The 17,182-nt window shown below is 46.4% G+C and overlaps 1 protein-coding gene across 4 annotated transcripts in view; it reads left to right on the forward strand.

The window, feature by feature from the left end:
• The window catches only part of LOC137379949 (E3 ubiquitin-protein ligase RNF123), a 536,536-nt gene that overhangs the window by 99,609 nt on the left and 419,745 nt on the right, over positions 1–17,182 (forward strand). For all 4 annotated transcript variants that reach the window (XM_068051365.1, XM_068051363.1, XM_068051364.1 and 1 more), the window contains 2 exons: positions 5,194–5,255; positions 13,863–13,934. In XM_068051365.1, the coding sequence (XP_067907466.1) occupies positions 5,194–5,255; positions 13,863–13,934 (134 nt within the window). The remainder of the gene's footprint in view (positions 1–5,193; positions 5,256–13,862; positions 13,935–17,182) is intronic.

Raw genomic sequence — 17,182 nt, forward strand, 5'->3', positions numbered from 1 at the left:
TCTCAGCATCCCCTGTGGGAGTGTTTTGAAGGGCTGTTACAAGTGAATTTAGAAAGTTTTGTAACAGCTGTGGGTGAGAAATTCTGCTCGTGTTGATGCGCGGGTGGCCCTTCTGCTTGGAATGATGCAACTTCTTTGGTCTGAGTCTAACCTTGCTGCACACCAGGGAGTGGTCGGTGTCGCAGTCCGCACTGTGGAAGCTGCGTGTGATTTGAACACTGTTTAAGGCGGCTCGCCTTGTGACAATGAGGTCTAGCTGGTGCCAACGACGTGATCTTGGGTGCCTCCATGAAACCTGGTGACAGGGTTTAGTGTGAAAGAACGAGTTGGTGATGCAGAGGTTATGATAGGTACACAACTCAAGCAGTCTCTGCCCGTTCTCATTCATCCTTCCAACGCCATAGCGCCCAAGGCAGGAGGGCCATGAGTCATGGTCGGCCCCAACCCTGGCATTAAAGTCCCCCAGCAGGAATAGGTGTTCGGTGTTGGGGATGCTGCTAATGATGTTATGGAGTTGTTCATAGAACTGGTCTTTAGCTTCAGGTGCGGAGCAGAGTGTTGGAGCATAGATGCTGAGTAGGTGTACTGGACCAGAGGTGGTGAGCAGTCGGATGGACAGTATGCGTTCCGAGCCATTTGAGGGAGGCTCTATCATGCTGAGCAAGGAGTTTCTGATGGCGAAGCCCACTCCATGCTGTCTTGGTTCTTCAGGATCCCTGCCCTGCCAGAAGAAGGTGTAGTCTTGCTCTGCTAGAGAGCCACTCGCGGGGAGGCGAGTCTCCTGAAGTGCTGCAATGTCCACATTGAATCTACTGAGCTCGTTGTTAATGATGGCGGTCTTCCGAGAATCGTTGATTTGTGTAAGGTCTTCCGACAGGCCAGGACACATAGTTCTGACGTTCCAGCTTGCAAAGCGAAGGGCTGGTACCTTCTTTCCTTTTTTCATGTTGTTTGGTGCGGTGTATCAGTCCACCTTTCGGGCAATGACCCTGAGCTCCAAGCACCCATTGAAGCAGGCAGACTGTGGCGGGACAGAACCTTATTGACCGGGGGCTGCCCGGTTTGAGGCGGGCGGTAGCTGTCCAGTGAGGTGCAATGACCTCTCCCACCGACAAAGGCAACCCGTGGCGCCCAGTTTCTACGCCAATTTATCTGGACTTATAACCCGTAACTGCTGCCTTCCGTGTTGATTCAGTCGCTGTGAGGCAACTATGGAGTGACCTCTCCATGGCGCATGCCTGGGCAAATTTATGGAGGTTGAGAGTTGCCCAGTCGTCAAAACCCCCCTCTCGGCCTTTCTGGTGGGGTCCAAAGGAGTGCAGGACACGACGTTTGGCACCAGTATGGCTGCAGGAACTGCCGGAAACATGCCAAAGGTGACACATGACCGCCTACGGGGTTCCGCTCCGGATTTTCTGTTAGGGTTTACTCCCTTAGCCTTGGTCTCTCCCGAGACGCCCACAAGGCAGTGGGGTTGTTGGGGCCCCTACACAGGTGTAGGATGGTGCCGGTGGGAGGAGGGGATGCAAGGGGGAGGGGTAGAGGGAGGGGGTGGGGGGTGGTGCAGGGGAAGGGGGTGCGGGGTGAAGATGGTGCGAGGGGGGGGCGGGCTGGGACGGGGTTGTGAGGGGGTGAGCTGAGAGGGTGGAGCAGGGAAGGGGGGGGGGTGGAAGGGGGGTAAAGGGGGGGGGAGGGGGGGTGGAATCTGGTGCAGGTAATAAGCCATTTCCTCAGTGCCCAACATCGAAGTCCGGAAAGCTCATCCACGTCCTTCGGGAGGTGAAGCATCATTTGGCAGACTTAGAGGTGGTTACATTTGCTAAGGGTTTTTTTTTTTTGCAGTGGTTTAAATAAAGGCATGCAGCATTGCCGACAGTGCGCTGCAGATGCTCTCCGAGCCATCTCCCGCGGGCGCTTTGAAGTTGCGGCCGGGGGGGCCGCTCGTGGATGTTTTGGGTGTTCGGGGCACCTTTTCACAGGACTTCTCTCGGGTCCCGCAGCTCCTTCTTCACCTCAATGGACTTACCGCATGCCGTGGCTGCAGACACTCTGGACTGTGAAGACAGCAGGATCGGAGATTAAAGTATCGGCAGCTGTTCTCGTCAGTTTCATCCGGATCAATTTCATTGAGAAAACAAAGAGCAGGTCACTGCCACTAAAATGCTCTCCCACTAAAATGCTCCCACTGCTCTGCTACTGATTTACCTTCCAGTAGCTGTTTCCAGTCCACCTTTACCAAATCACATAGCTTAGTATAATTGGCCTTTCCCCAAATTAAAACTTTTGCTCTTGGGCGATCTTTATCCTTTTCCATAACTATTCTAAATCTAACTGGGCGGCACAGTGGCGCAGTGGTTAGCACCGCAGCCTCACAGCTCCAGGGACCCGGGTTCGATTCTGGGTACTGCCTGTGCGGAGTTTGCAAGTTCTCCCTGTGTCTGCGTGGGTTTCCTCCGGGTGCTCCGGTTTCCTCCCACATGCCAAAGACTTGCAGGTTGATAGGTTAATTGGCCATTATAAATTGCCCCTCGTATAGGTAGGTGGTAGGGAAATATATAGGGACAGGTGGGGATATGATAGGAATATGGGATTAGTGTAGGATTAGTATAAATGGGTGGTTGATGGTCGGCACAGACTCGGTGGGCCGAAGGGCCTGTTTCAGTGCTGCATCTCTAAACTAAACTAAACTAACTGAGTTATGATCACTGCCACTAAAATGCTCTCCCACTAAAATGCTCTCCCACTGATACTCCTTTCACCTGCCTGGCTTCATTTCCTAAAACTAAGTCCAGATATGCCCCTTCTCTTCTTCGGCTTGCTATGTACTGGCTAAGAAAGTTCCCCTGAAGGTATTTTAAGAATTATGTGCCCTCTACACCTTTTACACTGAATTTATCCCAATTAATATTTGAGTAGTTGAAATTCCTGCTATTACTGCCCAATTGTTTTTGCACTTCTCAGCAATTTACCTACAAATTTACTCTTCTAACTCCCTCTGACTGTTTGGTGGTCTATAGTATGCTCCCAGCAGTGCGATTGCCCCTCTTTGTTCCTTAGTTTAATCCATATGTCTTCATTTGATGCTCCTTCTAACATATCATCCCTCCTCGCACTGTATTTGTTTGTTTAACCAATAGTGTGACCCTCTCCTTTTTTTTATCGTCCTCTCTTTCTTCTGAAAACCCTTTAACCAGGAATGTTAAACTGCCATTCCTGCCCTCCTTTAAGCCATTCCTTTCAGTAATGGCCATGATATCATAATTCCAAGTGTCTAGCTGTGCCCTCAGCTCATCTGCCTTATTCACTAGACTCCTTACAGTGAAGTATATACTGCTAGTCACTGAACAGCTCCTTTGGTGTCTACTTTCTAGCCTTTGTTTCCTCAACCTTCCATACATGCTAACTAATTTTCTGCCTTCTATTTCCAGCTTTGCTTCACTTGTTTCTGAATCTGTACTCAGGTTCCCAGGCCCTGCCAAACTAGTTTAAACTCCCACCAGCAGCACTAGTAAACCTCCCTACCACAATATTGGTCCTGGCCTGTTGGGGTTCAACCCGCCTAAGTTGTGCAGGTCCCATCTCTCCCAAAACTGGTCCCATTGCTCCAGGAATCTAATGCCCTCCCTCCTAAAACATCTTTCCAGCTACGCACTCAGCTGCACTATCCTCCTATTCTGAACTCTGCACTGTGTGGTAACAGGATTAATTTGGAGATTACTACCTTTTGAGGTCCTACTTTTTCATTTCTTTCCTAGCTTCCTGAAATCTGCCTGCGGGACCTCGCTGCTCTTTCTACCTATGTCCATGGTACCAATATGAACCACCACCTCTGGCTGTTCACCCTCCCCCCTCAGAATGTTCTGCAGCAGCTCACTGATATCCTGGACCCTGGCACCAGAGAGGTGGCATACCATCCTGGAGTCACGTCTGCAACTGCAGAAAGGCCTGTCTATTCCCCTAAATATTAAATCTGCTATGGCTACTGTTACGACCAGGTGAGAAAGCGGTCTAGGCATCCCTCTCATCCTTCATCTGGTCTTACCATGAAAGGGTTTAATTTTAAACATACTGTATTTTTAGCTCCTCCTTGTTGAATCCTTGTTCACAGCTTTCCAATTTTAAGGCAAAGAAACCAACACAAACAGGTTTTCTTAGGTTTAAAGAAGAAAAGTTGAAATTTATTAAACTTAAACTCTAATTCAGTCGACACCTACGGATACATGACACACCCATGCTAACATGCATATGCGATACATGCAAATAGAGACAGAAAAGAGCAGAAGAAAAATAAAGTGGAAAAGTTTGAGGCAATATCTGAAGAATTTTTGTTACGGTTCTTTGAGCTCACTGTAGAGTCCTTGATTGTAGTAGTTCTTACTTTTCACTGGGGCCCAGTATTATTCTTAAACCTTGTTCGTTGTAGGAGACTTTCTGTCTTGGGGTTCATGTGTCTTTAGTGGATTCAGAGATTTGTGAGAAAGAGATGGGAGCAGACAGTAGAGATCCTCTCAGTTCAGGAGCAAAGAGTCTTTTACTTCAAACTCAGTGGCCAGTTCAAAAAACCCCTGGAGCAGCCAGTTAGTCATGTGACCAGCTGGTCTAACCAGTCCTGGATTGTATCACATTAGCAGTCTCTGGAGTGCTCCTCTTACACACAATCCCAAGGGCTGTTGTGGGTTGAATGTGTCAGGGAATGGTCTTTTGTCCTTCCAGGCACTGTCTGTTAATATGCCTATGTCTTTTCCAACCACAGCTGATCAGATTAACAAGTCATTTTCTTGCTTCAGCAACAGTTTAAAATCAATGTTCATGACAAAATTAATGAGCCTCATTCTTGGCAGGACACTATTGCTTTCCTTCCTATGGCCCATTATGTCCATGCCACACTGCAGTGGTCTATTCCAGTCCGCTACATACTCAAGTATCCTTGTCCCACTTGTTGCCCTGGCTGAAGTGTTTACTTTGAATCAAAAGTTGGAGTTTCGCTTCTGTATTACTTGATGTTAGACTGGACAGTTCCAACAGCAGAACTGTAGTCTTGTTTTTGATGGAAATGTAATGTTTATAATTGCTAATGATGAGAAATATTATGACTGTGAATGAACAGCTGCTATGACTGTGCTCTGACACATCCTGATGGGATGAGGCAGTACAGAATGTCCACTGATGATATATAATGATTTTGTTTTGCAGTTGTGGAAGAGCTACAGGTTCAGATCCTGAAGTTGTTTCTCAACAACAAAGATAAGGGATCGGTGAGTAATAATTGCTACGAGGGAACATGCAATCTTCAGGAATAGCCTCAATACACACTCCTTGGATGAAAATAAACGATGTAACTGTAGCGGCTAGTCATGGTAGCTAACTGGTGCATGCAGGGTGTAGTGTGTGTAGAGGACAGATTGTTTGGCACAGCAATAATTTAATCCATGGCACTGCTGACTGTTGAGGTTTGCTCTTGTGGTTTCTGATGACCTCCCCATTGATTCACTTAACTCTAGTCTGCTGTCTGTGCTCTTTTTATACAGGCTTACTACCTGAAGATCAAACTGCAACTCAGTGCCCGCTGTCTGTTTTTTCCTGCGTGGAGCTCTCTGCCCGCTGTCTGTTCTCCTGCATGGAGCTCTCTGCCCGGTGTCTGTTCTCCTGCGTGGAGCTCTCTGCCCGGTGTCTGTTCTCCTGCGTGGAGCTCTCTGCCCGCTGTCTGTTCTCCTGCGTGGAGCTCTCTGCTCACTGTCTGTTCTCCTGCGTGGAGCTCTCTGCTCACTGTCTGTTCTCCTGCGTGGAGCTCTCTGCTCACTGTCTGTTCTCCTGCGTGGAGCTCTCTGCTCACTGTCTGTTTTCCTGCGTGGAGCTCTCTGCTCACTGTCTGTTCTCCTGCGTGGAGCTCTCTGCTCACTGTCTGTTCTCCTGCGTGGAGCTCTCTGCTCACTGTCTGTTCTCCTGCGTGGAGCTCTCTGCTCACTGTCTGTTCTCCTGCGTGGAGCTCTCTGCTCACTGTCTGTTCTCCTGCGTGGAGCTCTCTGCTCACTGTCTGTTCTCCTGCGTGGAGCTCTCTGCTCACTGTCTGTTCTCCTGCGTGGAGCTCTCTGCTCACTGTCTGTTCTCCTGCGTGGAGCTCTCTGCTCACTGTCTGTTCTCCTGCGTGGAGCTCTCTGCTCACTGTCTGTTCTCCTGCGTGGAGCTCTCTGCTCACTGTCTGTTCTCCTGCGTGGAGCTCTCTGCTCACTGTCTGTTCTCCTGCGTGGAGCTCTCTGCTCACTGTCTGTTCTCCTGCGTGGAGCTCTCTGCTCACTGTCTGTTCTCCTGCGTGGAGCTCTCTGCTCACTGTCTGTTCTCCTGCGTGGAGCTCTCTGCTCACTGTCTGTTCTCCTGCGTGGAGCTCTCTGCTCACTGTCTGTTCTCCTGCGTGGAGCTCTCTGCTCACTGTCTGTTCTCCTGCGTGGAGCTCTCTGCTCACTGTCTGTTCTCCTGCGTGGAGCTCTCTGCTCACTGTCTGTTCTCCTGCGTGGAGCTCTCTGCTCACTGTCTGTTCTCCTGCGTGGAGCTCTCTGCTCACTGTCTGTTCTCCTGCGTGGAGCTCTCTGCTCACTGTCTGTTCTCCTGCGTGGAGCTCTCTGCTCACTGTCTGTTCTCCTGCGTGGAGCTCTCTGCTCACTGTCTGTTCTCCTGCGTGGAGCTCTCTGCTCACTGTCTGTTCTCCTGCGTGGAGCTCTCTGCTCACTGTCTGTTCTCCTGCGTGGAGCTCTCTGCTCACTGTCTGTTCTCCTGCGTGGAGCTCTCTGCTCACTGTCTGTTCTCCTGCGTGGAGCTCTCTGCTCACTGTCTGTTCTCCTGCGTGGAGCTCTCTGCTCACTGTCTGTTCTCCTGCGTGGAGCTCTCTGCTCACTGTCTGTTCTCCTGCGTGGAGCTCTCTGCTCACTGTCTGTTCTCCTGCGTGGAGCTCTCTGCTCACTGTCTGTTCTCCTGCGTGGAGCTCTCTGCTCACTGTCTGTTTTCCTGCGTGGAGCTCTCTGCTCACTGTCTGTTCTCCTGCGTGGAGCTCTCTGCTCACTGTCTGTTCTCCTGCGTGGAGCTCTCTGCTCACTGTCTGTTCTCCTGCGTGGAGCTCTCTGCTCACTGTCTGTTCTCCTGCGTGGAGCTCTCTGCTCACTGTCTGTTCTCCTGCGTGGAGCTCTCTGCTCACTGTCTGTTCTCCTGCGTGGAGCTCTCTGCTCACTGTCTGTTCTCCTGCGTGGAGCTCTCTGCTCACTGTCTGTTCTCCTGCGTGGAGCTCTCTGCTCACTGTCTGTCCTCCTGCGTGGAGCTCTCTGCCCACTGTCTGTCCTCCTGCGTGGAGCTCTCTGCCCACTGTCTGTCCTCCTGCGTGGAGCTCGCTGCCCACTGTCTGTTCTCCTGCGTGGAGCTGGCTGCCCATTGCCTGTTTTCCTGTGGAAGCTCGCTGCCCACTCTCTTTCCTGCTCGGGGCTCGCTGGTCACTGTCTTTATTCCTGTGTGGAGCTCTCTGCCCACTGTCTGTCTTCCTGCATGACTCAATGCCACTTGATTAAATTAGCAATTTGCATTCATTGTTCATAACTCATTTAATGTTGACACCAGTTCCAAACATAATTCTGTAATTCAGCTGATCCTGACGCTCAGATTTACCATCTCAAGTGAACCTGAATCAGTAGCGTACCTGCTGTAAATACTAACAGAATGAGGAACACTGCATAATTTCTGCTTGTGATGCAGTGCGAGATGTTTGAGCTTCACTTCTGACTCCCTATCTGAATCCAGAAACGCACTTTCTCATGGTCGTTCTCCTCCTTATTCTGGTTGAAGAGGTAGCTTTTGAGGAGAGTTTTGAAGTAAGGGCAAAAGCTATTGAGGTGCAGTGTTTCAGGGCGAATTCCTTAGCTTAGGGACAAGTATCTGGAATGCCCTGTGACTGAAGTTGGAATGGACGAATAAAGATGCACCGGAAGTTGGGGTTGCAGAAACAGAGGGCATTCGGACACAGGGCTGGAAGAGTTTGAGAGTTCAGAATGAGCCAGGCCATTGAGTGATTTGAGGACATAACATACTAAATAGGAGTCGGTGTGTGACATTTGGCCTCTCGAGCCTGCATGGCTGATCTGATTGTGGCCTAAACTCCACTTTCCTGCCTGTCCCCCCATAACCCTTGACTCTCTTGTAGATCAGAAATATATCTAACTCTGCCTTGAGTATACTCAATGACCCAGCCTCCACTGCTCTCTGGAGAATAGAATTCCAGAGAATAGTGACCCTCTGAACACAAGAACACAGGAACTAGAAGCAGGTATAGACCGTATGGCCCATTGGGCCTGCTCCTAAAGGTGTACAAAGGAAACCCGATGGAACCCGAATGCCGGACCCGGGAGTCCGACCTGACCCGGCCCGAACCCGACACATGTCGTCAGGAGCAGTCGCGGTCGGGTTGGGTAGCAGGCCCTTACCCATGTACTGATGTAAAGGCCTGCTACCCGGCCCGACCCCGACGGGATCTGACAACACGTGTCGGGTTTGGGCCGGGTCATGTTGGGCTTCCGGGTCCGGCATTTGGACTGGGGTCGGGTTTCCTTTGCACACCTTTACCTACTCTGTCATTCAAACAATCATGGCTGACCTTAGGATTCAACTCCACTTTCCTGCCCGCTCTCTCTATCCCTTGATTTCCTGAGCGACCAAAAATCTGTCTATCCCAGCTTTAAATGTATTCAACGATGGAGCATCCACAACCCTCTGGGGTAGAGAATTCCAAAGATTCACAACCCTTTGACTTAAATTTCTCCTCATCTCAGACCTAAATGATAGGTTCCTTATCCTGAGACTGTGCCCCTACTAGTGGAAAGAATCTGTGTCTACCCTATCCAGTCCCTTTAGAATCTTATGAGATAACCCCTCATTCTTCTGAACTCCAGAGAATACAGGCCCAATTTACTTAGCCTCTTATCATAAGAAAACTTCCTCATTCCAGGGACCAATCTAGTGAACCTTCGCTGCACCGCCTCCAATGCAAGTATATCCTTTCTTAAATGTGGAGACCAAAACTGCACACGGCACTCCAGATGTGGTCTCACCAAAACCCTGTACAATTGTAGCAATACTTCCTTATTCCTGTACTCCAATTCCCTTGCAATAAAGACCAACATGCCCATTTGCCTTCCTAATTGCCTGCTGTACCTACATGTTAACTTTGTGTTCCTTGTATAAGCATACTCAAGTCTCTTTGAACATTCACACTTGCAAATTGCACACCTTTTAAAAAATATTCTGCTTTTCTATTCTTACAACCAAAGTGCATAACATCACACTTTCCTACATTATACTCCATCTGCCATCTTGTTGCCCATTCACTTAACCTCTCTATATCTCTTTGCAGTCTCTCTATGTCCTCCCCACAGCTGACCTTTCCACCTACCTTTGTAAAATCAGCAAACTCAGATACATTACTCTCTGTCTCTTCATCTAAGTCGTTAATATAGATTATAAATAGCTGAGGCCCCAGTACTGATCCTTGTGGCACTCCACTATTTACTGCCTGCCAACTTGAAAATGCCCCATTTATGCCTATTTGTTGCTTCCTGTATGTTAACCAATCATCTATCCATGCTAATATATTACCCCCCAACTCCAGGAGCCCTTATCTTGCCAATTAACCGTTTGTGTGGCACCTTATCGAATGCCTTTTGGAAATCCACCTTACTAGTTACATCCTCAAAAAACTCTTAATAAATTTATCAAACAGAATTTCCCTTTAGTAAAACCATGTTGACTTGTTCTAATCATACTGTGCTTTTCTAAGTGCATTGTTAAGACTTCCTTAATAATAAATTCCAGCATTTTTCCCAAAGACTGATGTTAGGCTAACTGGCCTGTCGTTTCTTTTTTCACTTTTGCCAACTTCCAATTTGATGGGATCGTTCCCAAGTCTAAGGAATTTTGGAAAATCATAGCTAGCACACCCACTATATCTGCAGCTATCTGTTGTAGAGCCCTAGGATGTAGGCCATCAAGTCTTGGAGATTTGTCAGATTTTAGTCCCTTAGGTTTTTCCAATACTCTTTCTCTGCTGATATGAATTTCCTTACTTTCCTCACTCTTTTAGCCCCTAAGTTACTGTCTATTTTTGGTATGGAACTTGTGTCTTCTACTGTGACACAAAATATTTGTTCAATGCGGGTGGCGCAGTGGTTAGCACCGCAGCCTCACAGCTCCAGTGACCCGGGTTCGATTCTGGGTACTGCCTGTGCGGAGTTTGCAAGTTCACCCTGTGACCGCGTGGGTTTTCGCCGGGTGCCCCGGTTTCCTCCCACAGCCGAAGACTTGCAGGTTGATAGGTAAATTGGCCATTGTAAGTTGCCCCCAGTGTAGGTAGGTGGTACGAGAATGGTGGGGAATATGGGATTACTGTAGGGTTAGTATAAATGGGTCGTTGTTGGTCGGCACAGACTCGGTGGGCCAAAGGGCCTGTTTCAGTGCTGTATCTCTATGACAATGACTATGACTAATGCCTCTGCCATTTCCTCATTTCCCATGATAATTTCTCCTGCCTCTGCTTCCAAAGGACCAACGTTTACTTTAGCTACTGTCTTCCTTTTGATATACCTGTAAAAGCTCTTGCTATCTGCTTTTAATTACTGGCTAGTTTACTCTTTTATATTCTATTTTTTCTTTTTTATCAACGTTTTGGTGGCCCTTTGCTGGTTTCTAAAACACGCCCAATCTTCAGATTTTCTGCTCTTGTTTGCAACATTGGAAGCCTTTTCTTTTAATTTAATAGTATCCTGAACTTCCTATGTGAGCCACAGATGGGTCTTTCTTGCTGAGTTTTTGTTTTTCAAAGGAATGTATTTTTGTTGAACTTTTTGAATTGTTTCTTTAAAGGTTTCTAACTGTTCATTTACCACTGTACCTGAAAGTGTATTTACCCAATTTACCTTAGCCAATTCTCCCCTCATGCGTACGTAATTGGCTTTAAGTTTAAGATTCTTGTTTGTGATTATTATATGTCACTTGCAAATTTAACATGAAATGCAATGCTATTATGATCACAGTTTCCCAGTGGATCTTTTACTATGACATTACTAATTAACCCTGCTTCATTACACAATACTAGATCTAAGATAGCATTATCCCTAGTTGGTTCCACAACGTATTGCTCCAAGAAGCTGCCCCAAAATCATTCTACAAACTCATCTTCTAGACCACTCCTGCCAATGTCATTGTCCCAGCCTATATGAAGATTAAATTCCCCCACAATTATTACATTGCCTTTGTTACAAGTTCCAATAATTTCTTGTTTCATGCTCTGTCCAATGGTATAACTACTGTTAGGGGGCCGATAAACTACTGCCACCAGTGTTTTCTGATTCTTGCTATTCCTTATTTCCACCCATACTGATTCTACTTCATGATCTTCTGAGACCAGATCCTTTTGCACTAATGCCCCTTATATCCTCTTTTACCATCAGTACTGCCCCTCCTCCTTTGCTATTATGTCTGTCTTTCTGAAATATTGTGTACCATGGAATATTTGTTTCCCAACATTAATCACCAAGTAACCATATCTCTGTAATGGCAATTAGATCTAAATCATATACCTCTCTTTGTGCCACTAGTTCATCTATCTTATTGCAGATGCTTCGCACATTCAGAAAAAGAACCTTTTTTTTTTGCTTCTAATCCCTTCAATGACCTTATTTGCTGATCTACAATTTTTGTTAAACTCTGTACCTTCCTGTCCCATTCTGCTCGTCATTACCCACAATGCTATACTGTTCCGATGCCTTGGCCTTTCTCTTTGGATTTCTAAATGTCACCTACCGGTTTTCCTACCAATTTTTGACTCCATTTTATTCACCCCGGCTCCATTCTTACCCCACTGAAGTTGGCCTTCCCCCAGGTAATTATTCTTACCCTGGATTGCAATTTGTCCTTTTACATAGTCACCTAAACCTTATGATACAATGATCACTATCCCCTAAACTCTCTCCTATTGATACTTGATCAACTTGGCCCACTTCATTTCCTAGAACCAGGTCTAGCAGTGTCTCCTTTGTTGTTGGACTAGCATACTCTCTTACTCTTAATTTTCCCACTTAATTTTTTCATCATCCTCTGCTGGTTTTTAAAATGTTTACAATCTTCTGGCCTACCAACTAATCTTTGCAGCATTCTATGCCTTTCCTTTCAATTTGATACCATCCTTAACTTCCTTAGTGAGCCACAGATGATGCAGTCTCCTCATAGTCTTTCTTTCTCAATGGAATATATCTTTGTTGAGAGTTTGAAATATCTCACAGAATCACAGGATTGTTACAGCACAGAATTAACAGAGCTACCCCACCTCCTTTTCCTTTCTTCCTATCCTTCCACAATGTCAAATACCCTTGAATAGTTAGAGATTTAAAATTGGGGGTAATAGGTTGTTAATAGGGCTTAGTGAGGACATGGTTTAATAAGCTACATACAAACTGGAGTTGGCTATTCTACCCATTGAGCCTGTTATGTCATGCAGTTAGATCTGTACCTCATTGCTATTTACCTGTATTTGTTCCTTATCTGTTGATACCCACACCTATTGTAATCAGTCTTGAAAATTTCAGTTGACCACTAGCATCCACAGCCTTATGTGTATTTATAAAAAAAAGTTAGCTTCCTGATTTCACTCCTGAATGGCCTAGTTCTAATTTTAGGATCGTGGTACCCTTGTTCTGGATTCCCCCACCAGAGGAAACATGCTCTCTTTCAACCCAATTGAATTATTTTATTGCATTTCGAAGAAAGGCAGGAGAGTTATCCCTGGTGTCCTGGCCAATATTTATTTCTCAACATCACAGGTTAGTTAGTTACTATCACATTGTTTTTTGTGGGAGTTTGCAGTGTGCAAATTGGCTGAAGAGTTTGCGACATGACAACAGTGAATACATTGCAAAGCTACTTCATTGGCTGTAAAACACTGAGACATTCACTCCTTCCACCACCGTCACAAAGTGGCAGCAGTGTGTTCCATCTACAAGATGCACTGCAGCAACGCACCAAGGCTTCTTCGACAGCACCTTCCAAACCCACTACCTCTACCACCTAGAAGGACAAGGGCACCAGATACATGGGAACACCACCACTTTCAAGTTCCCCTCCAAGCCACACACCATCCTGACTTGGAACTATATTGCCGTTTCTTCACTGTTGCTGGGTCAAAATCCTGGAACTCCCTTCCTAACAGCAGTGTGGGTGTACCTACCCCACATGGACTGCAGCAGTTCAAGAAGGCATCTCACCACCACCTTCTCATGGGCAGTTAGGGATGGGCAATAAATGCTGGCCTGGCCAGTGATGCCCACATCCCCATAAACAAATAAAAAAAAATGTTTTAAAACATAATCATGTTACAATGTCCAGCCTGCATAGCTAGTACATTAGCCTTTTTGATTGCTTTTTGTCCCTGTGCACCAGCTTTTAATTTATAGTGATGGGGTTCATGGGACTTGGGGTGGGACATTGTTAGGGTACTTGAACTTTGGCCAAATTGTAGTTCCTATAGGGTGGAAAATGGGAGGTGGTGAGAGGTATGTGGGAAAGGTTGAGCCCAGAGATGGTGAAGGCATACCTAAAGGGAGGAGTTGGTGGCAGACACAGTAGGTCTTGCGGAGGTGCAAGTGGGCATTACTGGTGATGGATGGTAGATGTGGTCTGAAGCTGAGCATGATGAAAAACTCTGTCGAGGGAGTTTGAAAGGTTCCGAAGGGCAGGGATTTGAATTTCTGTCTTGTTGCAAGCTGAGGCTGTAACCAAATGGTTAGGTGTTGTGAGGTTTAGTTCAACAGCACTAAAATGTTTATATCTTACTATTTCAGGGCGAGGCATCCAGATACATTTTCCTGAATAAGTTTAGAAAATTTTTACAGGAAAATGCCAGCAATCGAGGGGTGAGTATTCCTTTATGATGAGTTCTTGGTCCTCGATTTCGAACCACATCTGTATAAGGAATGATGGGATATTGCACTGTTACTTCTGGAGTCTTTCAAGGATCTGTCCTTGGCTCCCTCCAATTTCTCATCTGTATGCTGACTCTTGGGGACATCATCCAAAAATGTCAGTTTCCACACGTTCGCTGAAGACCTCCAACTTTACCTAACCACCATCTCCTTTGACCCCCTCCACTACCTAGAATTTGTCGTGTTATTGTTCAACACCCAGTATTGGGCAAAAATTTCCTCCAGCTGAATGTTGGGAAGACTGAAATCATAATCTTCGATCCCTGTCACAAACTAGCCCCCAAATCACTCCATCCCTCTCTGTTGCCACTGTCTGAGGCTGAACCAGAGTATTCGCAACCTTGGTGTTCTACTTGACCCTGAGATGAACTCCAATCCCATATTCTGCCCACCACCAAGACTACCTACTTGCATCTCTGTAACATCATCAGATTCAGCCTTGCTTCAGCTCATCAGCTGCTGAAACCTGCATCCATGCCCTTGTTGCCTTTAGACTCGTCTATTCCAACACTGTCCTGTCCAGCCTCCCACCTTACACCCTTCATAAACTTGAGGTCATCCAAAAATCAGCTACTCATATCCTAACTGACACCAAATCTTGTTGATTCATCATCTGTGTGCTCACTAACCTACATTGGCTCCTGGCTCGGAATACCTTGATTTTAAAATTCTAGTGTTCAAATCCCTTCATGGCCTAGCCCCTCCGTAGCTCTGTAATCTCCTCCAACCTTACAACCCTATGGGATTTATGCGTTCCTCCAGTTCTGGTCTCTTTCACATGCCTGATTTTAATTGCTCCACCATTAACGATGTGCCTTCAGCTGTCTGGGCCCTAAGCCCTGGAATTCTATCCTTAACCTCTCTGCCTCTACCTCGTTTTCCGACTTATAGTTTCCTTAAAACTTACCTCTTTGACCAAACTTTTGGTCACCTACCCTAATATCTCTTTATGTGGCTCGATGTCACATTTGGTTTGATAAAGCTCCCGCATAATGGTTTGCAATATTTTACTATGTTAAAGGCATATATAAATGCAAGATGATGCTGTTCAGTATGTGACAATATGACACAGCTGCAGTCCTTATGCATGGAACTGTTACTATATTATATCTGATCACAATTAAGGCAATTGACAGAAGAAAATCGTAGTGAGGAATGTAGGTACATTGAAAGTTATAGATCTTGGAAAAGATATGTGCTGGTTATTCTTGAAAACCTTGATAACTGGAAATTGAATTTTTGTTGCAAACTTTTGCTTTGAGTATTCTATGAGCCAGTTGTTGGGTGTGGAATAAAAGACGTGGTACATAATAAAACCGTGCAGAGCCTGATTTCATACTTGAATGTCATACTGAGTCCTGTCTGTACTTATTGTCATAAATTACATTCGGGTACCTGGCAGGAGAGTTAGCAAAAATTACGATCTAAGTTCCTTTTTATTGGGGGCCCCCAGATGGTGAGACTACCTCTTTAATGTGATGTCATGAAGGTGACTCCCTTTTTAAAGGGGATTCTTGCCAGTGCTTTGATGATTCTTGGCATTTGAAGTCTTGATGCATAGGTCGGGGTTGGGGAGGTGCGGGGATGGTGGTTGTTCAGGGAGAGAGGTAAAAATATACACCGAAAGTGAGGTCAGCACAAAGAAAGGAGCTGATTGATGAGTAGCTGGTGATTTTTCTGGGGGGGGGGTTTAGATATTGATCAAACAAATAGAGGTATGGCAGTGCATCTCAGTCCCAGCAAATGCATATCCTATGCCATTTGGGAACTTCTCGCCCTGGACAAACACATGTGCAGGAAGTGTCGTCAGCTGGAGGAGCTTCAGCTCTGGGTTTTGGAGCTTGAACAGCAGCTGGCGTCACTATGGTGCATCTGTAAGGCTGAGAGGTTTGTGGATAGCATGTTTCAGGAGGTGGTCACCCCGCAACTTAAGAGCGTGCTGGCAGAGAAGGAATGGATGACCGCCAGACAGACGTGGAGGATCAGGCAAGTATTGCAGGAGTACCCTGAGCGCATCTTGCTCTCTGCAGGGCGATGGCTCTTTGGGGAGTACAGCCAGCGCCAAGTCCACGACACAGTGGGTGGCTCAGCTGCACTTGTGGGAAGAAGGAAGATCAGGAAAGCAATATAGTCATAGGGGCTTCAATAGTTATGGGAACAGACAGGCAATTCTGCGGTCACAGACACGATTCCATGCTATGTTGCCTCCCTGGTGCCAGGGTCAAGGATGGAATGTGTGGCTGCAGAGCACTCTGAGCAGGGAGGGTAAACAGCGAGAGGTTGTGGTCCATACTGGTAGCAGCCTTACAACCCTATGGGATTTATGAGTTCCTCCAGTGTTGGCCTCTTTCACATTTTAATTGCTCCACCATTAGCAATGTGCCTTCAGCTGTCTAGGCCCTAAGCCCTGGAATTCTATCCTTAACCTCTCTGCCTCTATCTCGTTTTCCTACTTATAGTTTCCTTAAAACTTACCTCTTTGACCAAACTTTTGGTCACCTACCCTAATATCTCTTTTTATGCGGCTCAGTCGAAAAAAGGATCAGTTGCTGCAGGCAGACTTTAGGAATCTTGGAAAGAAATTACTAAGCAGGACCTCAAAGATACTGATGTCTGTATTACTTCGGATGCCATAAGCTAGTGAGTACAGATAGTGCGGATGAATTCATGGTTGGAGGGGTGGCACAGGAGGGGGGACTTTACATTCCTGGGGCATTGAGATCAGTTCGGGGGAGGTGGGACCTGTAGAAGCCAGACGGGTTACACCTCATCAGGGCAGGGACCTATGTCATAGTGGGGAGGTTTGTTAGTGCTGTTGGGGAAGGCTTAAGCTAACTTGATAGGGGAGTGGGAACCCGAGCATAGATTCAGAAGGGAGAGAAGCAAAGGTGGAAATGGAAGGCAGGAAAGTAGTAACCAAGAGTGAAATGCAGAGGAAACAAAGGAGTTTAGCAGTTCTTAATAGTACATATTTCAATGCAAGGAATCTAGTGAATAAAGCAGATGAGCTGAGGACACTTAGAAGTATGATATCACAGCTGTTACTGAAACATGACTTAAAGGAGGGCAGGTATAGCAGCGCAAAATTCCTGGTTACAGGGCTTTCAGATGAAGTAGAGAGGACAATTTAAAAAAAAAAGGAGTGTTAGTAATGTTGGTTAAAGAAACAATTACAGCTT

Source organism: Heterodontus francisci, chromosome 19, assembly GCF_036365525.1.
Source record: "Heterodontus francisci isolate sHetFra1 chromosome 19, sHetFra1.hap1, whole genome shotgun sequence".
In the NCBI taxonomy this organism is placed as follows: domain Eukaryota; kingdom Metazoa; phylum Chordata; class Chondrichthyes; order Heterodontiformes; family Heterodontidae; genus Heterodontus; species Heterodontus francisci.